The sequence below is a fragment of the Anabrus simplex genome, chromosome 14 (assembly GCF_040414725.1).
Source record: "Anabrus simplex isolate iqAnaSimp1 chromosome 14, ASM4041472v1, whole genome shotgun sequence".
Lineage (NCBI taxonomy): Eukaryota > Metazoa > Arthropoda > Insecta > Orthoptera > Tettigoniidae > Anabrus > Anabrus simplex.
The window spans coordinates 86966324-86991936 of record NC_090278.1 but is presented as its reverse complement, the minus strand read 5'-3'; the positions used below and the strand labels follow the sequence as shown (position 1 = coordinate 86991936).

The window sequence follows — 25613 nt, the reverse complement described above, 5'->3', positions numbered from 1 at the left end:
TAGTAACGCGGCAAGGGTTGGTACTTCTGAATTGCGAATTGGCGGTTAATTCGAAATCACGTAATTCGAAGTCCGATTTTTTAGTCCCAACGACTCCGAATTAACGAGTTTTTACTGTATCTTACTGTACCTAAGTGTAGTTCCATGTAAGTGACGAGTGAGAAAGTTTCATAACTTGGGCTTAGTTACATCTGTGTATATTGTTGTATTTCTTCCATTGCTTTTTTTATCCCCACCAATACCAAATGAATTATTTCATGCCTGACCCCATGACAATGATATAACATTCTGTCCTTTGGTTCAGGGGTACCCAGTAGTGTTGGCTACTGAATGTATGATTCGAAGCAGTGTATCGATTCATTCAAGTGTCCGAGTGAATCGATTCACAGGAACGGCGAGCTCACGGCACATGATTCAGCTTACTCCCAGCGGACAGTGCTGAGTGGCGCACTCACTGGACATTGCCGGGGAGCCGAGCTTCCGCTGCAGCGAGACAGTGAATCAGTGAATCATGGCAGATCGAAAGAATCGCGAACGAGCGCGGCTCAGTGAGACACATGATACACACGGCTCCTTATCGGCTCACTGGACACGCGGAGAGCCGAGCTTCCGCTGCAGCGACACATACAGTGAGCCATGGCACATCGAAAGAATCGTGAACGAGTGCGGCTCAGTGAGACACAAGATACACACGACTCCTTATCGGCTCACTGCAGCGAGGCATACAGTGAGCCATGCTACACTGAAAGAATCGTATGCTATAATGGACTCTCGAGCTCAGCTCATTTGAAAATAATACCCATTTGCATTCACTGTCCTCTTCTTACAGGGAGGTTTAAATAATAGATGGATTTATTTGCAGTGTTAAAAAGGTAGTCACAACATAATTCTGAAGTAGCTAGTAAGTAGGTAGGCTATTAGGTGATACTATTTATTAGTTTAATGAATCTTAGTATTATAACTTAGTTGACATTTGACAATTAAACTCGACTCTAGCCTGCCCTATGACTATGAGTCATGCTCATGACCACTCAAAAGTACCTGTTTTATATTGGGAAGAACGGCTCAGTATTCTCTCAGTTCATATGTCACATCATTGCACAAGACTTCAATCATATGTGGACAGACGCAATAACAGTATGTTGAATCAGAAAACCAGCGGGCTACTGTACATCTCGGGTAGCCTATACAAAATATGACTATTAAAAAAAAATCCTCAGCTGATAGAAAAATACTTTTTTTAAAAAAATGACTGAGCGAGTTGTCGTGCGGTTAATATCGCGTGGCTATGCGCTTGCATTCGGGGGATGGTGGGTTCGAATCCCACCGTCGGCAGCCGTTAAGATGGTTTTTCCGTAGTTTCCTCGTTTTCACACCAGGAAATGCTGGGACTGTACCTTAATTCAGGTCATGGCTGCTACCTTCCTAATCCTAACCTTTCCCACCCTGCGTCGCCGGAAACCTTCGATGTATTAGAGTGACTAGCATTTTTTTTTTTCTAAGAAAGTAGTTCATAGTACGAAGACCAGATGGCAGCTGCGAGCACTGAATGCTGTTGCTGCTGTCTTACCAGCACATACTACACAGATGCAGTAGGAGCGGTGACCAGTGAGCCGTGAATCGGATCACTGTATCGATTCAGTAACGTGAACGGAATCAAATGAATCGATTCAGTAAAATGAATCGAATGTCCCATCACTAGTACCCAGGTTCGATTCTGCCCAGGTTGGGGATTTTAACTTTCCTGGCTTAGGAGCTGTGTCTTTAATCTTCATGATTAGAATTCATCTTAGGTAGCGCCCCATCCTTGCAGGTGCTGAGGTAGCCTATAGCGTATCCGTTCGCAAGACCTGCACCAGATTTTTGCTGAGGGCACCTGTTATTGTTATTAAATAGACCTTTGATTATCTTTACAACAATACCTTTAATCAAAACAGTGCTGCATAAAAACTACCAATTTCGTTGAGGTCGCTGGCCGGTCAGAGTTCGCACCAACCCCATGCATCACTTGTGGACTTAAGACCTGTCGTGCTGTCTTAGCTTACAGATCACCTTAACGCCTTAAGACTCTACTTATGATATGGTATAAAATAGTATCTGATATATCCATTATAGTTCTGACATCCCTGAATTTTGACTGAGGCAGGAATACAGTTATATTAGGTAGGTGAAGCAAAATTAAAGGATGGCAACCCGCTGGATAAAATTTACGTTAACCTTTTTGGTACTGAATTCTCGGCAGGCTGGTGCAATCAGAGTGCTGAATTTTTTCAGCCAACAACCTCATCAAATATCGCCAATTTCAACATAAAATACAAGCATTAACTACAGAATAACATTTTGAGATGATAGTTTAACTCGCCAGTTTGTTCCTAGTGTCGGAGACAGTTCATGTTTGAGAACTGGGGTTCGATTCCACACGAGGTGGGGAGAATTTCAACCATTAAGAAGAGGCTTAGAAATTTTCTCTTGCATTATGGGCTATGCCTATTTACTCACAGTGCCAAGCTATACACACGGTCAACAGTAGAAAGATTAAATTAAACACACAATATTGATAAATGTTGGACGGAACTTGTCATAAACTAAGCATCAACTGTCTGCTTACAGAATCTGTTTGCTTCGTCCGCTACCCTCGCCGACATCTCTTCATTCACAAATACCTGAAAATAGTCCATTTTAGGGCATTCTGGGGTCAAATTATTGACATAGCTAGGTTTGGTGCTTGAAATGCATGTGCCTTCGGCGTAACTCATCGTCCGACCACGTGTGCAGGCCTAGGTCAGTGTCAATTCTTCCTCTCTGGCAGCAGATTATCACCTCTATCAATATTATCATTTCCTATCACTTCAGCGATATCTTCAATATCGATACAGTCACTGTCGAAATCCACATCCAGATTCTATCTCCACTAAGGGTAACAATATCCTCTCAGTGCACGTTACGATCGTAAGCGGCAGCTATGATGGAAACACTAGAATATTTGTTTACATGAGGTGACAAAAGAAAAACTTTCATACTGCACGCTGTATGCGAATAGAAAGGTAACTAAGTTGTCCAAACGTTAGCAATTGATGGTAGGAACATAAACAAATGTTTCAAGACGTATCGATAATATTCGATCGTAGCACTGATGGCGCAAAGTTCAGAACGAGTATACTCGACGGCTGCATTGGCAGCACACTTCACGGAGGACAAGTATACTCGACTGCAGCAGTAAAAGAGTTAAAATAATCAAAAAGGTAGAAAAACAAGGTTGCCCCCAAAAAGAGTTAATCTTAACTCAAAGCCTATGACATTGTTTAACATTGGTAGTAAACATGAAATTTGAGGGCAGACACTGCATTATGATAGAAATAAATGTGCCGTGAAACCTTGTTAGTGCGTTCCTCATGAACACGTTTTCCCACTTATCGCGTCGTAAATTCGAAGATCCGATTCTCATTGTGTTAAATCTATAAAAATACCTTGCTCATCGCGTCATGGATTTTTGCTGTTACTGCTTAGTACGAGCACATTTTTCCTGGCCCTGAAAATGTTACTGTATTTGTCATCACTTGTGAAAGTAACAAGATTTCCAACTCTGAAGAGTCATTGCCACGGTTGCGTGATTGCGTGATTCCTGAACTTCACAAGGCAAGTTGCACTTTCGGGGAGCGAGCTGTTGGTCTCAGGTATGTTCAGATTTGCTTGCCAGTTAGCAACGATGTTCTTGAATATAGCAAGATACCAGTATACCAAATCTTGGGGACCTCAAAAATGAATTGTTATAGTGAAATTATGACGTAATCAGTTCTTAAGAACTCTCCTACTGCCAAACCTGTTGAAGAATCTAAGTTATTTCAACATGAATTTACACATTATTAAATTATTAAACGAGAGAAAAATTAGGATACATATATTTACATAAAGTAATGATATGAAGTACAGGTAATTGCAAAAAATGTTCAGCATCTCAAATTTTACCCAGTACAGTTGCATCATCTCCTCGACTTTTTTTTAAAGAAGTCTATTTTCTTCTGAACACTCCCAGACACAGATGAATATTCAAGCTAGTCAGCAACCACTGCACTTGAATTTAACACAAATTTAATTCAAAACTACCTTTACAAAAAAAAGTATTTTACAGGGTAACTTAAATTCATAGTTTATCCGCGTCATGATAAACGCATCCTCCGGAATGTTCAGGGTAGCTTTCCGCACTTTCACTCACTTCGGTGTGTCTACCGTGTGCTTCATATTTGCTAGGTTCAAGTGAAATCTTAATTCTTTTGTATTCAGCGTTTTAAGGAACGCCACAATCACGTAGCGGGCAGTGTGCAGAGAAGCAGAATCGATGAACACTGGCGATGCCGACAGTTTGTGGGAAAACGTGCACACCGAATTATATTGTCACTGCTGATGAAACTGCATTGTTTTTTTTTAAATGCAAATCCCAAACGGACTTAGGATTTTGAAGGAGAGAAGTGCCAGCCGGTAAATCGTACATGGGTTGGGGTCATTGTACTGTGTTGCAGTGCACACTGAAACAAGACTTTACCCCCTCGTAGGAAACTTTGATAAGCCATGGCGTTTTAAGGGCGTCGGGCACTTTCCGTGCAAGTACAGGGCATATAAAATCCATAAAATACACTAATCCAATGAATAAAGCACTTGCGCACAAGAGCTAGCATATATTTCTAGTCTTTTAATCATACTTTGTTTTTCTTTCGTTGTGTGAGGTTGTTTGTCAGTGAGTTATGCGAGTGCATTATCTGAATTCTGTAAATGCACCTTGTTGGATACATTTTGGAAATAGCTTTTTCCATGACATTTGTAAGGTATAAACTGTGAATCAAAGTTAATTGCGTGCAGCAACGGGTCTTAGAATATTTTGTGATGAATTACGAGTTGACAGTTAATTCGGTCAGATTTTTGTTTCCCAACAACTTTGAATTAACAAGGCTTCACTGTAATGACTTTCAGTACCGGTACACCAAAACTGAGTAAGATAGCCTTCACGTGCTGTAGGGTAGGCAACCTGCTCATCAAAATTGTGATGTATTCGCTTACTTCCCCTGATTGGTAATCAGGTAGTTCTGTCTGTATGTTGTATAGTGAGTCTCTTGTTGTATGAAATTCCCAGCGATTAAAACAGGATGAATTTCAATTACGTTTTGAAGAAAAAGGCTATATTTTAATTCATTATACTGAATGTTCAAAATTTGTTACAATGAAAATATTTTCACACACGTTAAATAGGGAAACGGGAAGGGGCCTAAAAATTTCACTAATCTGAACATTTCGTTAAACTGGCATTAGTTACAATAACATTTTACTGTGGCAGAGTGATCCTGTTTGTGCTTGTATTTCACATTCCATTCTCAGACGTGCTAATTCTCCAGATTTGAGCGGGAGATTCCTGATTTTTCGTCGTTCCTCCTGATCTCCCGATCGCCGGATCCGATCTCCCGATTTTCAAATCAATATCAGTAATTTTCGTATTTTAAACTCCCGCAGATTTCCTCGTTCTATCAATACATGGCTGAGTATGGCTGGTCGATAGTATTTATAATAATGATACCAAACGGCAGTACGGGTGACGGTGGCCAGTCATGTGCTCCTCTTTGGTCCATAATGGAGTCATTCTCTTTGCAAGAGAGTCAAGCGAGTAACATTCTCTTTGGAGTAACCTACCTCAGAAGCAGCACACCATAGTCGTTCTACCAGGGGCAAGACCTGCGGAAGTGTTCGTGTTGTGCCTTAATATTTGTTTGTGCCAAAATGTAAAATAATAAAAAAAGATGCAGTGTTTAAAATTGTTTATAGGGAAGAGTTTCCATGTTTGAGTGAATCCAGAAAGGGATCAACGTTCATATTCTGTACTATATGTAGGTGTGATTTCAGTTGCACATGCAAACGAAAAACATAAGGAGAGTGTCCAGTGTGTAGAAAGAAACCAGACTCTGAACTTTTCATGTAAAAACCAAGATGTAAATCATGTGACAAATGCCGAGGCGTTATTTACGTCATTTATAGTAGAACATAACCAGCCTGTAAATTGTGCCGATCATGCGGGACCTTAGTTTCGCACAGTGTTTCCTTATTCGGAAATCGCTAAACGATACGGTTGTGCTAGAACGAAAAACAGCAGCTATCGCACAGAAATGTGCATGGAAGGCGAAAATTGTATCACATTTGCAAGTGAATGCATTTTCTGTTGCTACTGATGGTAGCAATAAAAGCCAACTTGAAAATATATCCCATTGTTGTAACATTTTTTTAGGCCTGAACTCATTGAAATTCAGAGTTGTCTACTCTCTGTGCGTAATTTAGAAGGGGTTGCTACTGGAGCTAACATTGCCAATCTTTTGCTTTCAACTTTTTGGGAATTCTGTATTCCATTAAAAACTGCCTAGCTCTTGGTGCTGATAATAATCCAGTAATGGGAGGATTAAAGAATGGTGTGGCAGGATGTTTGAGGCAGGTAAATAGTAACATAATCATCGTAGGCTGCTCTTGTCACCTAATTAATCTTGCTGCCGAGAAGGGTGCGGCGTGCTTGCCCGTAAATGTAAATGAAAGTATAATCTATTTATTTTATTATCCGGAAAAGAGTGCAAAGAGGAAAGAAAAGTTCAGAGAATTTCAGACTTTACATAACACGAAATCAGGAAAATTCTGAAGCATGTGCCTACTCTGGTTATCACTAAGGTTTTTAGATAGGATTTTGCTGCAGTGGGACCCTTTGGTTACTTTATTCAGGAGTGAAATTGTGAGTAACGATTCTCAGATCGGAACTTTGAAGACTTACAAAATTCCTAAGCACAGTTTAAGTGCAGATGTGTCTTGTTTGTCATAACATTTCACCTCACTGCTCGGTTAAAAGGAAAACCCAGTCATCAGTTTCACTAAAAAAAAAAACTACTGATGACACTATGAGCCATGCATTGTCACGTGAACGACTTTTCATGTTCCTTTCATCAAACTTGCATAAACCTTTTTGCTTTTTTCTCTCAAGTTTTATGGATATCTTCGAGAATCAAAACGTAGCTCTTCAGTCCAGTGTGCCGCACATCCACTTATTGAGGTCAGCTTTGGAGGAACTATTGAAGAATGTGATGGCAAGGTTTGTGAAACCACATGCTATTAAAAGCTCCCCCTCTCTCCTTGATGTAGATGATCATACTCCAGCAAATCAAAAGGATGTTTGTGATCTGATGATAGGGAACTCTGTGTTTGTTTTAGTGAACACCTTGAAGTCTAAGGAAAAGTGCATATTCTTTAAGTCTGTTAGAAAGTGTTTCTCTTCATCGTGTGACTACATGGTACACAAATTTCCATTCCAAGATGAAGTTTAATTATTGCAGAAGTTGCAGATATTTCTGCTCTAAGTAAGGCATCATTTTCTAGCCTTAGATTTTTCATTAACTGTCCGAACACTTTTGAAAGTTGGCTTGTCTGCATTCAGAAGGTAGAAATTTATTTTTTGTTAGTGGTACAGTGAAGTAAAGCGAATATTTGTTGCATGATACGGTAGCCTTTTTTTGGATTAGGAATATAATTGTGTGAAATTGACTAGCATGGTGCATATTTGTATTGTGATAGCATAGTTATGGATACAGAAAATGTCGTGAAATTCCTTAATAATGAAGACAAAATTGAAATGTCAAAGTGCACCAGCGTAAGCACGTCTTGGTCACAAATATTGAATTCAAATTTCGACTTGATCACTCAAGTTGGTCGAAGTTTTGTTTGATTTGAAATGATGGCTAAAGCCGTTCCTGGCAGTTGCACGTGGTTGAGTGTAACCTCCAATTCATTGTCTAAGAGTGTGACCAGAAAATGTTTTATAACCGACTGCTCAAAAATAAAAAGGCTTCTAACATTTGTTTTAGAAAGTGTGTGCTCTGCAGTAATACTTTGATCAATTTGTTGGCCCTTGTGCACGTTTTCATATTTTGTCTGGTGGTGGTTTTTTTTTTTTATAGCTTTCATTGTACTTGTTTTGTAATCCCCACCGAAAGATTTTCATATTTGTTCTCATGTTTTTCACACCATACTTGCCTCTCATTTTTAGAAATGCTAGAGTCCTATAATTTTCACTGTACCCCCAGATACATGACATAAAATGCCCTCGCATATCTAGTGTGTCCATATCCCTGTTTGATAGTTTTTATTCGTGTATTCATTAGCAAGTTTTCTCTCTTAACACTTTCCTTTCCCTTGTCCCTTTGCAGAAAATTCTTAACAAGGTTTCGCTATAATCATCAGGTTTCCACTCCAGTTTCCCGGGTGTGGTTTACGAGCGCTTTCCATTTTAGTGTCTTCATGTGTCACCTCTCCTTCAAGACTTCATCCCAGTTGATTCCTTTGGATGTGGTATCTTCCTTCACTTGGTCCAGCCATCTTGTATCTTTTCATTTCTTACTTTGTCTCCTATTATTTACACACACTCCAAACCCCCTCCTACTGAGATCGATGGCTGCAGTCGCTTAAGTGCAGCCATTATCCAGTATCTTGATTAATAAATTTCATGATGTTCCGTATTGATGTCTATAGTATGTCATAGAAAGAAAGAGATCCACCTTATCAATACTAAATTTATTAATGTGTTTTAAAACAGGACCGGTTCCGACTTATCACAAGTCATCCTCAGCTGTCATTTACATACACATTAGAATACATGTTTTAACAGTTGTATCTTACAAATAAACATGTCATATTTGATAGACATTAGGTAGTATGTCTAGAAGTGAAATTCTGCTTCTTACGTCTAAACTTAGACGTAAGAAGCAGAATTTGGGTCCCTTGAAAAGTGTAAGAGGGGTAATAGTTGTGTTATTTTTAAAAAATAATTATTTTGCGAATGCCTTGTTAACTATATTGGTATATGCGATATGATGCATGGTAAAAAATGTAATTTGTTCAGTGCAGTATTTTGTTCACAAATCAGTTTTGTTTCTCCTGGAAACTTATTAAAAGTGACAGTTCATTTCTCCACTGACCGATTCAGTTGATAGGAAAGTTTTGCTTGGGGCTAGTATTTGTTACAGCTATGTTTTGCTAACTTGTGCCAGTTTCTAATCTAGTTTACTTGTTCGGTGTCTAGATGAAGCCACTGATCCTGCAGCTCAGCCTGTTGTATGGATCAGCAAGTGGGTGGACTACTCGGACAAATATGGCTTTGGCTATCAGTTGTCAGACGAGAGTGTTGGCGTTGTTTTTAATGACAACACCAAACTTGTCATGTTAGCTGACTGTGTGTGAGTATATTTTTCTTAATTTGTACCACAAGAAGCATATCTATGATTTTAGTTGTGAGGGAATGAACTAACCATTCTGGTGCCTTCTGTGTTCTACTTAATGTGTAAACTCCCCATTTTTTAACAGCACATCCTAAGCATGAATCAGATAGCTCAAACACATACCTGCCATCTTTTACAGTTTATTCGTAAAATTTACGTAAATTGCAGCCTTTTACAGTTTTACGGATGGATGGTGTCATTTTACGACTTCGCGGACAGAAGTTTGAAAGAACATTAGATAATCGCTCCACTTCCGTATGGGCCGATGACCTTCGATGTTAGGCCCCTTAAAACAACAAGCATCATCATCATCATCATCACCACTTCCGTATAATAGATTGTTTACGTGGGTTGAAGCACGCTCGGCCTTCGTCGAAGGCAAGTCCACTATAATCTATAACTCATTCTTTGATTGGTTTTTAACCGTGTGATGTTTGTGTCGTTATTGGAATTGAATTTAAAGCCGGGATGACAGTTCTTCTGTGTGAATCTTTGATGTCGACAGGCTCTGCTCCGCAGATTCTTTGTTTACGAACAGTACTTCCAGACATTTAAAGAATCATATTCTGATGATTTTACGTGCATACTAAAATGAAGAAGGGGAGAAATTTGCCTTTTGCACACTATGTGGGTGTAATATTAATATTGCACATGGACGCGACGATTTGTGATGGTGGGTTAGTTATTGGCGTTACGACTTCCAACGTAGTGAATGATCTCCAGGATGCTGGTAAATCCCTTTTCTTTCCATCGGTGAGAAACTGCTTTTGTACTGCCTGTCACTACATCAAGTTTCCACTCAAGGTTGACGTGTTAAAGCATGCTCAAGTTGTTAGGTTAGACAAAATTTAAGATCCACAGTTTTCTTCTATTCGTTTTATTCCAGAAAGGTTTCCTATCATGTTATGCAAGGAAGAGAATGAAACTATAGATGAGGTGGTGAAAGAGTTCAGGTTGATGTCACTTTGGTTGCAAATCACGATACTGCAGGCGATTAAAGTAGAACAATAAAACTTTAATAATTTAGCAATAAAATAAGGATGAGATCCTAATTTTATAATTGCTTTTAAAGTATTGAATAGGTGGAAATCAGTTTTATTGTTCTACTTTAACTGACTTTCAGTACGGAAAAATGAGGATAGTATCCTACACTGCAGGCGATTCCAGTAGGAATTCGTGGAGCCGGTGGGCTTCTTACGTATAGCCGAATTTCTAGAGTAATGCTGTCTATTCTCACCGTGCCCCATAGCAATGCAGAATGTGAACCTGATTTTGGCCTTGTGAAGAAAAATAGAACCGAGTTCAGATCATCCATGTCCATTGAATCTCTAGAGTTGTATTTCTAGGTATTTTGAAGACCAGGAGTTCTGGTCCTTGTTATGACAAAACATTTTCTCAAGACTTTTTGCAGGAAGCTAAAAAGGCCACAATTATGACTTTCAAATCAAACTAGTGTTTGATTTGCAATCTGTATTATATTATTTCTTGCCTGTGTTATGTTAAGAGTTTTATTGTGTAAAGGCTTTTTCAATTATCGCATATGTGCTTAATTTATCAAGGAAGTCCTGTTATGTATGCTCCAAATAATATTCACTCCTGCTGCTGTTTTACATGGATTTTTTTCTTGATTGTTATATTAATCTACAAGTCATTGGCCTATGATGTAAGTAGATATGATTTCTTTGAAGTATCCTGTTTAAAGCATGAATTCTTGTATTTTGTAGCCCAGAAGTAGTATTATTATTGTCGTCAAGCCAGGGTATGTCTAAAATCATCAGAATTTTTGTCGCGCGTGAATTTTACTGATAGCCCTGTTCAAAAGTTGGCAGGTATGTATGATGAATCAGTCAAATATCAGTGGCTATCGGAATATAGTATGATCCGGGAGAATGGCAAGATAGTTGCCTCACTCCCCGCATGTAGTCAGATAGGCTGTTCCACACAGCAAGGCAGCTTCTTTAAATCTGTCAGATGCCAGCTTCGTGGCAGATAATTAGGGACCTGAAAAAATTGCATTTGGTATAAATGCGAATTTTTGAATCTTGTTCTGAATCCAAGCCTGCAGTAATTCTAATGTGGAATAAAATCATTTTTATGCATAAGTAGAAGTGCGACAAAATGCGAATGGTGACCCAAAATGGGAAATTAGTATGAATATGCGATTTTGGTGCGAATTCTGTGAAAATGTGCTTTTTACTGGCAAACATATTTCAGCAAAATCGTCAGAAATACTCAAAATTTGATGCATAAATCTTTCGACCGTTCCGATCGATGAAGAAAAGTAGTCGATCGATTGCTGGTTGCTGACTTTAATCGATATTTACAATGGGAATAGCAAGGGGAATAAGATCTGTATCTATTATTATGGAAATGTAAAGCAAGTGTTACGGAAATGAGATAGACGCAATGTTTTCCTGTTGTTCAAAATTGAAGCTAGTGAAGAGTACAAAGTCCAGCCATCGTTTAGGTTATGGGGCGCATGACAAAAACTACGCACGATAGGGCTCAGCAATATGCAAAGGCTGGTTTATATGCTACAGATTCAGAGAGTGTGTTTTGCAAGTATTGTAATTGCCGAGTTGGGTGGGAATAAAAAGATAGCATTGTGAAACATGGTAAATCTGAAGAACACGTTTGTAAGCAACTGGATAACGAAAGTTCAACCTCTGCTGCTAGTACGTCTCAAAGAAAGAAATCTTATAGTTGTAAACGACAAAAATTTCCAGAGATAACTTCTCGTAATGCACAATTGAAGTATTTGCCAAAGCAGATATACCTCTGGAAAAGCTGGAAAGCAAAGAGCTAAGAGCCTGGATTGCAGAGTTTTCAGATGAAGAGCTGCCATGTGTGAGAACTCTACGTGGAGTATATTTACTGGGTAAGTTTTGATTTCATTTATCTGGTACGGTTCAGGTAATACGACATCATAACCACACGCAAAATTGAAAGATACCGAATCTGAGTGTGATTTCCATGTTGAACTTTCTTACCCGTACGCAATTGATCCAGTAATCTTAAATGTTTTTAATAATTTGAGGTCTTTCTTCCTTTCTAGAACTTGCATCTGACAACCAGAAAAGAACATCAGAGGCTCTAGTGTGGAAGAACATCAACATACTCTGTGATGAAACTACAAGTAGTATGGGCCGTTGTGTTTTTATAGTCATATTCCAAGTCCCAGCCGGATCGAAAAGAGCTGCACGTTGTTTCTGTGAAGTATCTAGATGCAGGAAATGTTACAAACTGCTCTCATGTTTTAGAAGCTCTGTGCAGTTATAGTGTACCGTATGATGCTGTTAAAGTGTTTGTTAGTGACATTGCCCTGTACATGACCCAGTGTTATGAAACATTGACTGGTCATAGGGGATCATTTAATGCATGTACAGTGTTGGGCACATATGATCAGCTTGGTTTGCAATAGTTGGGTTGCAGTGATGACAGATTTAAGTCATGTGGTTGCGATGGTAAAGTCTGCATTTTTGAACAAAAGAAAGCGAAAATATAATTATTAAAAATTCTTATCAAAGTAAGGTGCTTCAAAGGAAGCAAAGCTTTTTTTCCTGCACCTGTTATAACCTGATGGAATAGCTGGTTTCAGGCTGTCTTCTATTTGAGTGCTCACTTTACGGGTGTTAAATTTTTGAAGATGTCTGACATGAAAGAAATCAAATGTGGTATTAAGTACCTGAGTGACCGAGAAGTGAATAGGTTTCACTCCCGCACGGCTTTTGTCGCAGATCATGCAGCTAAAATGGTTGACCTCATTACTGAACTTGAAGGGTGTCAGTATCTTACCTCTCATCTGCTTTACCCCAAACTGCATAACCTTGGCGCCAGTTTTACCTTAATTTGTAAGGGGAATTTTTCTGCGGTAACTAATGGCGCTTTGATTAAGCTCACTCCTCTACAGGAGGCTGCATGTGGACACATTTGTCAAAACTGCTCTTTCTTCACAGTGCAAGCTAGCCACATTGAAATCTAAAGACCCCAACCATAAGCATTTTGTGTCAATTTCCTCAAGCTTTGTATCCAAAATATATAATTTTGAATAACACTGATAGATGAGCTTGAGAAATTGTTTGGAGTAATGGATCTCTCATGAAACGATATCTGGTCTGGTTACTGTTCTCTGAAACATACATTTCAAACCCATATGAAAAAAGGTGAAAAATGTGATGTCATGCTTGCATTAACTGCAGTTCAGAGTTCAGCATATTTGTCTTGAGCTGTTGTGGACCCCAACGAACGGAGCGCGTGTTGTCATTACAATACAGTGGTTACAGACAGACGGTGCAGTTTGAAAAAGAGCAATGCAGAAGTACTGACGATGCTTTCGTTTGAACAATGAATTTGTATTGTGTGTGAACTAGGGACAATAATTGCACTTCATAAGCTTGGAATTGTTAAAAATTAATAATACCATGCGATTATTTTAACTTCGTAAATAGATGCTAATTTTGAAACAAATAGATGCTAATTTTTCAGGTCCCTACTAATTACCATTCCAAACTCCAGATTTTCATTCCAAATGTCCAGTCTCCTTTGTACATCCTTTTCTCCCTTTCCTGAAATCACATCTGCAAATACCAAAGCATTCACTTCATCACTACTGATACTCTGTTTTACAAGTTTTATGATTTCATCCATCAATAAACAATGATGGCGACAGTGCACTTCCTTGCTTGAGACTTTTTTTTAATATATAAAATGTTTAAAGAAAAAAATTTCATTGTTCCGTATTGAAAGTATTAACGTTAAAAATTTAATAATTGAAAAAGAGGTTCAACCTATTCAATACATAAAAAAAAGAAATGTAGTGATTACATTCTTATTTAATAGTAACTATAAATGGGACCGGTTTCGACCCTAGTCCAGGTCATCGTCAGCCCACTTGTACACTCCTTTTAATCTCATGATACAAAATTTTTATCTTGTTAATTAATGGTTTTGGTACATTCCCTTTTCAGTAGGCATTCCCATACACATTTTCTCTTAACTGCATCATAAGCTTTTTCCAAATCCAAAAGTACGAAGATGACTTTGTTCCTTTCCAGATGTTCTCCATTATCTTTCGTACTGTAAATATAAAGTCTGTTGATCTGTTCGGTCTAAAGCCATATTGTTCTTCCTCTGTGTTTCTGTTATATCCCTCAGTCTTTATTTTTAGCCCACGTGATAATATTGTTATACCTCTATAATTTTCAAATTTCTTCCTATTTCCTTTTTTGAACAATGCTTCCTTGTTGCCAATCTTCATGTATGTTACAAAGTCTGTAAATGTAACATGTGCAAATAAAACGACTGCGGCTTTTATAATTTAACTAAAAATTGAAATTTCCAGTTTTATATTAGGACGAAAACAGTAATAGGCAATCCCGAAACCTTCCATGGCTTTATGTATGTAAAGTGCATCATCTGTTCTGGTCTCGATAACATAATTGTACGCGATGATATTAAAATACTAAATTTGTGATACTTGAGGAGCAGTTTTGATTCCTGCCTGAAGGCCCAGAGACTATACAGAGCCCTGAGGGAAATGTCGGGAAACCATTCGGCGATACACTTGAAAAAAGTGAAAAAAATAAACGTCTGGACATAATGTAGACGCTTTGCAAGTATGAACAATTGAAGAAACTTGTTCAGTCTTCAAATAGAGCTGTCGAAATGCGCTCTTGTCTCTTTCCAATTGCTGTGGGCACTCTCTGCTTTGATTTTGGAGAATTCTCTAAACAATGCTACCGGAATGCGATGTTAAGATGACCCCTTATGCAATGTTAAGATGATCCCTTATGCAAGTTCATCGCTGATTGCTTTTCCAGTGCAGTACTTCTTCCAGTTACCGCAAAGACAGGATATCGACACAGACCCTTAAGTATCCCGTAGCCGTCCTTTCATAAGATAGTTTCTTGAAAAACCTGTGATCGAGGATTTAGTATTGATGGGACTGAAATTACTGGACGGTTGGTCCAGGAAATAGTTACTTCAAGGAACGGATAATGAAGGATTTTTACGTGATTTAATGAGAGAGCTCGCGGGACCACATAATTTGAACGAATAATACGGAAAAACTTAGTTTCCGGGATCATACAATTGATGTTCTACTGTAATGTCTTTGAGATATTAAAGTGAAATTGAAATCGCTTTTGCTTACAGCTAATTGTGAAATGAAAATGCATGAGGCAAAAAAATAAATTATGCATTTATTTTAAATTTATATTGGCTAATGCATAAAACATGTTTGTATATTAATGCAAAATCGAAAAAATAAAAGGAAAATATACATAATTAACTTCAGTTATGTTCATGATTCAGCGTCACTGTTTAAGGAAATCATAGAACATAGGTACCTAATAATTTTTTTCTGCCATTCATGTTCTGTCAGTTACACTTAAATTGTATATACTGAAATATCTTTCAGCATTTGCGGGCAGTTCAATGGGGGCACAATTTTGTCACAAGAAGAATTAAAAATAACATAAATTAAGTTTTATTTGAAAAAATCCTCTGTAGTATTTACCTATTTACTTGTGTATTAAACTCCCTCGTGTATTAAGCCCCCCGGCTTCTCGAGACGAAGAAAATGGAAAAAAATCTCGCATATAAGACCCCCCCCCCAACATAATTCGTCTGAGGACGATTCCGCTTCGAAGCGGGTACAAGTCTTATTGCAGCTCTGATGACATCGCACATATTTGTGAATAGTTTCGTCCGTTCGACCTATGCAATGAAAATGCGTCGAATCCATGCGGTACATCTGTGTTTCGTAGTTGAGAAATGTCCGACTCCGTAGCATAGGTCTACTGCAGCTCTGACGTCGCACAAATAGGTGAATAAGCCTAGCTTCATGTCCGACTGCGCATTGCAAGCATGCATCAGTCATGCTATATGTCTGTGTTCTTTAGTTAATAATGTCCACCAGCGTAATGGTTAGCATAATTTGATTCCCGGTACCGTTGAAAGTTGATATGCGGTAAAAAAAGCGGTAAGTTACATAAAATTCCCCTCCACTGGGGGTGTGTCTAAAAAGAGCTGTACCAGCTCGGGATGAGGAAACGAGCTTACTTTAGTTGAGAATTACTCGTGGTTATTGCTATTTATACAGCAGGCGAGATCATTAACAAAGTGGTCGTTTAATATCTCGTAACACGGGCCAATATAGGTATATATTTGGAGAGAAGTTTAAAACGTGATAAAAGCTATCCAATTAAAACGATTGTTTTACTCGCCAACGTACCTAACAAATAATAATAATAATAATAATAATTTTATGTCCCCACGTACTTTTAACGATTTTCGGGGACTCCAAACAAAACATATTAGGGTATGCATTAATAAAAAGATAACGAACGTACGAAATTAAACATTATGATAATAAAGCGCATTACCGCCACACCTGTAGATATTCATAAATGCCGTATATTTTTGTGTTTCTTATTTTTATTCTTTCCGTCGAGGAACTATTGGCACCATCAGGGCAATAATATACCTAACCTAAACAGTGTGGTCTGTCTTATCTCATGGATAGCTGTTCATAAAATCCTGATGCGATAAATGTAGAGAACAAACATGAAATATACGGTACTTAAAAATAGGGGTCTGTGTTTCAACAGCTGCAGTTATCAAAATAATGTCTCCAGTTACTATGTATTACATTTGGAAGTACAACTCGTAACATACGCTAGTTAACAGCTGATGGTTTGGCACACAGAACACCCGTTTGGCATGCCTTCTACAGATGGCTTTATTCGGAAGGAGTAGCTTCTGCTATATGTACACCAACTGGGAATATGAGACCATCTCCAGAAATCATTTGGGGATAGATTCACACTGTTTAGACTTTATAGTCGGGGACAATGATTTTTAAAAGGTTCAAAAAGACGGGACCTCGTATACTCTCAATTGCAGTGCATGGCTCAAAGAGAGTGAAGCATGGCTCGCGCGACTGACGAGATGGCAGTGAAGATGACGTCACTCGGAATTCCAACACACCTGTAGCAGGGCAGGGAAGTTGGCGGCGCAAGGCGATAATTCAAATGGCAGCAGTGATTAGTTTACTGTGTGCTAGGCCTACTGCTGAACTGACAGAAACAAATGACTGATCATTAAGTTACTTTGTGTCAATATTTAATTATATGATAAAACGATATCCTTATCCCATTGTTCTACGGGGTCGAGTATGAAGTGAGACGAATCTTTGTAACAAGTTTTTACGGCCGTATGCCATTCCCGACGTCAACCTCACCGGAGGAATAGAGATGTAACGAATGACATGATATGAGTAACTAAAACTGACTTCTATGTGTACTGTAAGTCTAAAAGTCTTGTTCACCATTTGTCTGTTTACGTTTGAAAATGCTGCCTTCCGACAAAAATAGCCAGTATAACTTAAATGCATTCTTTGTTAAATAATAGTACAGAATATTTACACGTACAATTTATAGCTCTTTACATCCTAGAAGTCGTGTTTGCTGCACAAAATTTTGAGGTTATCACATATTGGACCCCCTTTACTATTTCTGGCTGTAAAAGTGGGGGGAAAAGGGGGTCTAAAATACGCGAGTAAGTACGGTATATAGTATTTTAGTATAAGTTTGCATTTTCACAACACATTAAAATGTGGTTTACAGTTTGTGAGAAATGAAAATAAAGTAAATTTCAGATATGGCTATTGCAAACAATCTCCAACTCTACCAACTGATAATCCTACCACTATGTCAAGAGATGTTGACAGCAAATAGTACCAAAGTTTAAATTCTACCCTATACGTTATATTCTTCTTTCCTTTGTCTTGATACTCATTGAACAGATTATCTTCTTAGAAATATTTGGCTTTCATTTTGATATATTAAAGATAATTTTGTTTTTTTTGTAGAAATGTTCACTACTATACGAAGGAGGGTGAAGAATCGTACCACACCATGACGGAATTTCCTCAAACCCTGGAGAAAAAGATGAAGCTGTTGTCCTACTTCCGCCGCTACATGAACGAGCATCTTGTCAGGGCAGGTGAAGAAGTCGCTCCACGAGAAAGTGATTCATTAAGTCGAATACCCTGCATGTTCCAATGGATGCGCACATCCACGGCTGTCATCATGCACTTGAATAATGGAACTCTGCAGGTAAGTCATACAAGTTGTTAGAGTACATATGTAGTAGAACCTCGATAATTCGAAATCGGTTAATTCAAAATGCCGCGTAATTCGAAGAATCTCTTGTTCCCCGAAACACGAGGTACGGTTTTTCATGATGTTTAAATTGTTTAATTCGAAATATGGATAATTCGTAATTAGAACAACGTTGGTCCCAGTATTGAAATTCAGACTTTTAATTCGAAATTGTCCTTCAATTTGTTAAAAATACTTTACGGCGTAATTTGAATTAAAAGTTCTCCGCGTCGCGATAGAATGCGTCTTCTGGAACGTGTATCTTTCCGCACTTTCACTTTGAGGTGTCTACAGCGTGCTTCAGAGTTGCCAACTTCTAGTGAAATCATAGTTCTTTTGTATTCTTCTAGTTACTTATTTTACTGAAAGTTTTAGTGTGCAGTTATAATCTTCGAAGTTGTTATATTTTATTAATACTGTGTTTTAGTTTATTGGTACGATATTTTAGTTTAGGGCACGTGTGTTCCTTTTTTTTTATGTTGTGATGGCCAAGCGTCAGTGTTCTTCGAAGACACTCGGTGAGAAAGTGAAAATTATAAGGGAGGTCGACAAAGGACAAAAGACAAAAACTGAAATAGCTAAAGAATTTGGAATTCCTGTGTCCACACTTTCAACATTAAAAAAAAATCCTGATAGCATAGAAGCTCAGGAAATGCAGGGTGTAAATACAGCAAAGCGAATGCGCATTCGAGGAGCTAAACACTCTGATTTGGAAGTACAATTGATCGAGTGGTTTCGGCATGTTGTGGCAAACAGTATCCCAGTAGATAGCGAGATTATTAAGGGGAAGGCGAATGAACTGGTGCTGAAGATGGGTCTTGAGTTTGTGTTTCAACAGGTGGATTCAGAGATGCCAGCTATTACGATTCAATCGTAATAATTACGAATTACCCATCGTAATTACGCCTTTACGAATCACACACCACAAATTAGGATTTTTTGTTGATTTTTAAATCTAAGTGTATGAAGTGTTGAAAAAGATACACAAGGAATGCCATTACAGCTTGAATTCTCAGAATATTATTTCCGGATTTTTCAGTAATCATTTATACCCCTTAACTGTCCCTCGATTAAGAATATTGCGAGTTTTCTCGCACCGAACGCAGTGTGTGCTTCCAGTACCGGAAATATAGGCACCTGTGAACTGGTATATCTTGCGGAGTGGTTGGTTTTGTTCCTCACATGATCAGACTTCCATGTAAGTATGAGAGTTCTTTTGTCTTTGTTTTGGCGGCAAATGGTGACAAACTCCGTTAATACTGTGTGCGTGACTGTTGAAGTATTTATTGCTATTTAAGTTGCCAAATTTACATATATTGCTCTGCTGGGATATATGGTAATCGTGTGTTACGAAATGCGAAAGGTTTGAAATAATGAAGCGATTTCTTGTGCAGGAAAATACATGTGATTACGTTACCGTGACTAGTGACGCTAGTAATAAACCAAAAATAGTTCAAAAATTTAGGAAGGAATACTCGAAAGAATGGCCCTGTTTACTGTATCCTTCAAAATCTAATTCACAAGTGTTCTGTAGTATGTGTAGCTGCAATTTTTCAGATGCGCATGATGAAGAACAAGACTGAATCCCGCGCTAATATGAACTCCAAACTGTTGCAAGATCTCCAAAAAAGAAAAAAAAAATCTACGACCGCCCCCCCCCCCCCCCCCCCCCCCCCCCCCTCCGTGCTTTAGCGGCTGCATTACGAATTGCCTTTCTTGAAAGTTGGCATATCTGTGGATTCAGAGCTTCAAGGAACGGCACAATATCACGTGGCAGGCAGTGTGCGGAGAAGCCGAATCAGTGAACACTAGTGATGCAGGCAGTTGGCGAGAAAATGTGGCTCACATAATTCGTATGCACCGAAAAATATCTTCAGTGCCGATGAGATTGCAATGTTTTTTAATGCCGAGCCCAAACGGACTTATGGTTTTAGGGGAGAGAAGTGCCATGGCAGGAAATCTTACAAGGATAGGATCACAGTCCTGTGTTGCAGTGCGGATGGAAGCGAGAGACTTCCTGCCCTCGTCATAGGCAAGTTCGAGAAACCACGATGTTTTAAAGGCATCATGCACTTTCCGTGCAAATATAAGTCGTCTTAGAATTCCTGGATGACAAACAAAATTTTTGAGGAGTGGCCGGTATGCCTTGAGCGTAAAATGGCATGCTAGGACAGGAAAATACTTCTGTTGGATCAGTGCGCTGCACACAAACATAATCTAATTTTAAAACGTGTGCGTCTTTTTCTACCGGCCAACACTAAGTTACTTGCAGCTCCTAGACCAAGGCATAATTTCATCTGTGAAACGTGCCTACAGAAAGCGACTGGTCCGTTACTTTCTCCGGGAAGGTGCTATAAATATTCTGGCGGGAGAAATACGCAAGTGGGACGTAATTGATGCAATGCGGAGTGTGACAGTTGCCTGGGACTCTGTTCCTTCGACAATCAAGAACTGCTTCAAGTGTGGTTTTGGTTCGTTAAATGAAGTACAAAAAGAAGACGACGACAGTGAAGATGAATGGGAGGAGTTACGGCAAAAGTCCGATGTCGGTATGACTTTCTCCGAATACATTGCCATAGACCATGCGGAGACTACTTCAGAAGAGCGGGATCTCGCCATTATGATCAGCTGTGATCATGTGACGCCAGAGGGAGATGCAGCTACAGCTGATGTTGAACATGACGAAGATACGCCGGAGGCAACAACTATTCCGTCAAAGAATGATGTACTTGCCGCTCTCACTGTGTTGGATTCAGTGATAAGTGCTAGTGATGCTGACGACGCTACAATTAAGGCTATGGCCCATATGGAGCAGTTCGTAGCTAGTGTTTAAGAAAAAAAAGCAACCTCTCGTACTCTTTTCTTTAAAAGGCAATAAGCCTAATGTGTGACAAAGACCTACTGGATCATTAAACATTTGTTAACTATTGAGGTACTGTACATACCGTATTTCACGGCATAATCGTCGCCACCGCGTAATCGTCGCATCCTTTAATTTCAATACAAAAATCGAACTTTAAACCTTTAATTACGTAATCGTCGCACGTCCAAATTTTGTTCACTAATCTGGTTAAAAGGTAAATGGAACTGCAACGTAAGTTGCACATGAATGCGCAATTTAAATACGTGTATGGTTTATGGGCAATTTGGCAACACAGTCACGTTTGCGACATGTTGCACAACGTATAAATAAATAATACCGGTATATGTACGACGCATGGCTTACCGGTAGACTATCGGCAGTTTGACAACGTGGTCGCGAGACAGTGTACTATTTATTCACCACCTACACATTATGAGTTCCCATTTGAAATACGTAAGGCTGTAAGTTATCCCTTATCGGCAACGTCGCCAGGAAATACCGGCTAGGTAGGTTGAATGGACCTCGAACCAGCCCTCAGATACAGGTAAAATTCCCTGACCCGGCCGTGAATTGAACCCGAGGCCTCCGTGTAAGAGGCAAGCACGCTACCCCTACACCATGGGGTCGGCTCCTGTGTTATTGCGCACGAAGTGAAATCCAAGACGATAACGCAGATTTCCATGGAATTATTCAGCCGAATTATTTACGATGTCTCTGTTGTCATCGCTAGACTCTTATCTTACTACTACGTCATAAGTGTCCGGGCATGGGATGAAAACTTTTATCCAAGCAGTCAAGATAATTATTATCCAATGCTATTAAAGTTTTATTTTATAAACTCGTCAGTAATGTAAAATCATCAATAACTGGGAAGAAATATTAACCTAATTACCGTATGTTTAAAAGAAATTGAAAAAAATGAATGTTTGTTACTGACATCTCGGAATACAGTCAACTATACAGTAGATCTACACCGCGCTAGCTAGAGCTCCGGTTTGCGAGCTTTGCGCAAGCGCAGTAGTGTGTCGCAACCAACGAGCTAAACTGATAAAATTGTTGCATGCTTCCTTGCTGCCTAACAGTATTGGCTGCTCTGGAATGGACAGATCACAGATGCATTTATTTGTTTCAGATTTACGTGATTACCGGTACTGTAGACATGTGTGCATGAGAATTTAAGTTTTTAATTTGTGTTTTGGGTGTTTGCAGAAATAATTTGTTTTAATAGTGGACAATTACGGAAAGTCATTTATATCGCAAAACATTAACGTGTGAAGCATTTATAAGCGATTATGGGTAAATATAGAAACTCTTCTGCGGGCTTCAAGCTAAGCGTAATTGCCTTCGCTGAACAGCACGGGAACAGAGCTGCAGAAAGAAAATTTTCTGTGAGTGAAAAGTTGGTGCGTGACTGGCGGAAAGTAAAAAACAAGCTAAAAAGCACAAACCCTTCTAGACGTGCGTTTAGAGGTCCTAAAACAGGGAAGTTTCCTATAATTGACGAAGAAGTGTTTAGGTACGTCAGTGAAATACGAAACAGTGGCTGCAGTGTATCATATGAAATGTTACAAATTAAGGGACAGGAGGTAGCGCGCAAACACAACATACCGGTAACTCAGTTTAAGGCGACTCGTGGGTGGATTAAGGGGTTCATGCAACGACACAATCTGTCAGTGCGAAGGAGAACAACACTAAGCCAAAAGTTGCCTGCTGATTACACGGACAAGATTGTAAATTTTCACAGATTTTCATACGTTTGCGCAAGGAAACTTCGTACTTGCTTTCTCAAATCAGTAATGCCGATCAGACTCCAATCTTTTTTGATATGCCTCGCAACAGCACTATTGCGCTAAAAGGATCACGGAGTGTATTAATGAAAACCAGCGGTAGTGAGAAATTGCGATGCACGGCAATGCTAGCCATTACAGCTGACGGGAGAAAGTTGCCGCCTTACATCATTTTCAAGAGGAAAACGATGCCTAAGAATATACAGTTTTCCCGTGGAATTCATGTACGAGTGGAACCAAAGGGTTGGATGGACGTAGAACTCATGCTGGACTGGGTTAAAACTGTGTGGAATAGAAGACCTGGTGCACTACTAAAACAACCAGCTCTGCTTGTTTTAGATAGTTTCAGAGGTCACCTCGTGAACGAAGTGAAGCAAATTCTCACTACAAATAAGACACGACGGATAGTCATTCCTGGTGGCCTAACATCTGCTTTGCAGCCACTATTGTAGATGTATGCGTTAATAAACCCTTTAAAGACCACTTACGTCGATTTTACAACGAGTGGATGATGAGCGGCGATCAGCAATTGACGCCCGCCGGAAATATCAGGCGTCCACCCTTGGACTTGTTATGCTCGTGGGTGAAGAAGAGTTGGGATCTTATACCACCTGAACTAGTCTCCAAGAGCGTCAAAAGGACTGGGATTTCGAATGCACTAGACGGTTCCGAAGATGTCTCGGTGTGGCAGGGAGACGAAGAATCTGATACTGTTATTAACAGAGGCGAGGACGGCGCATCAGATAGCGAAACCTGCGATAGCGACACCGAAGATTTGGAATAAATTGCGTACCGGTAAGTCCGCATTTCACAACAAAGCGATAATTTTTTGCAAGTGTAATATTTTAACTTTAATACTCAAATTAATGACAAATTAACTTAATACATTCATTTTTATTTTCAGGTTGGAAAAACGTTCGCCGAATTGTTGCGAAAAATTATGAATTTTGTTTTAGACTATTTTAATTATTTTGATGTATAAACGCGAGTATTACGTGCATCTTAAATTTGTATCAAATACAATTTAGTTATAAATACATTTTTTGAGTAATACAAATACTGGTATTAAATTTTCATCGTATAATGGTCGCACCCTACAATTTTTTCGAAAATTTTGGTATAAAAAGTGCGACGATTATGCCGTGAAATACGGTAGTTATCTATTATTCTTTATATTTGTTTAAAATGTATGTCTGGGTTATTAATGTTTGTTTTGTTGGTGCCATGTGTTTCCAATTTGGACAGCCTTTTTGGCTCCCCTGTGCAAGTGCTTTATACTGCACTTAAATCAAGTAGGTTATAACCTATTTGCTTAAATTGCGTCGTGCATATACACAGTAGATTACCGTACTCCTTGTCTTTGAAACGTGTTTTATTTTTCCCGGGTGTGAGGTTATGTTTGACAGTATACGGCGTTATCCAAGAGCATTATTTCAATAAATGCACCTTGTTGGATACATTTAGGAATTTTTTTTTCCCTACGGCATTTGAAAGGTTTAACTGTGAATCAAGGTTATCTCGTGCAGTAACGGGCATTAGAATATTTTGTAACGCGGCAATGGTTGGTACTATTGAATTGCGAATTGGCAGTTAATTCAAAGTCCGATTTTTGAGTCCCAACGACTTTGAATTAACAAGCTTTTACTATAGTCACTATTGTTATTTATAAGTTTCATTTTCCGTATTGAGTGGATGCAGTGTACAGACAAGAAATGTGTTCTACCTCATCATCATCATTTCCCTTTATCCAGCTTTAGCCGGGTAGGGGCAAATATGGTTCCTCTCCACTTTCTTCGGTCTTTCCACCACTCCTCCTCCAACACTGTGTCCCAGTCCAGGTTTCTTTCTATAATGCTGCGTTGGATGGTGGTCGTCAATCGTGGTCGTCCACGGCCTCTCCTTCCTTGGATTTGCATTTCCATCACCTTTTTTGGCATTCTTTCGTCGCTCATTCGCTTTATGTGCCCAAACCATCTTAGTCGGCTCTTCTCTATTCTATCATTCATTTTTTCCACTCCAATTTCTTCCCAGATTTTCTCATTCCTTATTTTGTCTCTTCTGCTCTTCTGTATCATACTCCTCAAGAGCTTAATTTCGGCTGCCTGTATTCGACTCTCATCCTTCTTTGTCATTGTCCAAGTTTCTGCTCCATAAGTTGTTATGGGTACATAATAAATCTTGTACATAGTATCCTTTGCTTCCATTGGCACATCTTTGTCCCATAACATATTTCTTACACTATGATAGAAACAACTTCCAGCTTGAATCCTTTTACTAATCTCAGCATCCAGTCGAGCATTCTCCATTAATTCACTCCCCAGGTATTTAAACGTTTCCACTACTTCCAGGGACTTGTCTGCAAGTCTAATCTGACCTTTCCCTTCTTTCTCCCCTCTAGTCATAACAAGAGTTTTACTCTTTTCTACACTTATTTTCAATCCACATTCTTCAATCTTCCCATTCACCACATTCAATTGTTCTTGAACCTTCCTGTCGTCTTCTCCCCAAATCA

General features: G+C 39.0%; 1 protein-coding gene across 1 annotated transcript in view; it reads left to right on the top strand.

Moving 5' to 3' along the window:
• polo (Serine/threonine-protein kinase polo) overlaps positions 1-25613 on the top strand; it is a 101758-nt gene that overhangs the window by 57119 nt on the left and 19026 nt on the right. Inside the window, exons 8-9 of the mRNA XM_067158491.2 lie at positions 9092-9245; positions 18160-18406. Of these exons, the coding sequence (XP_067014592.1) occupies positions 9092-9245; positions 18160-18406 (401 nt within the window). The remainder of the gene's footprint in view (positions 1-9091; positions 9246-18159; positions 18407-25613) is intronic.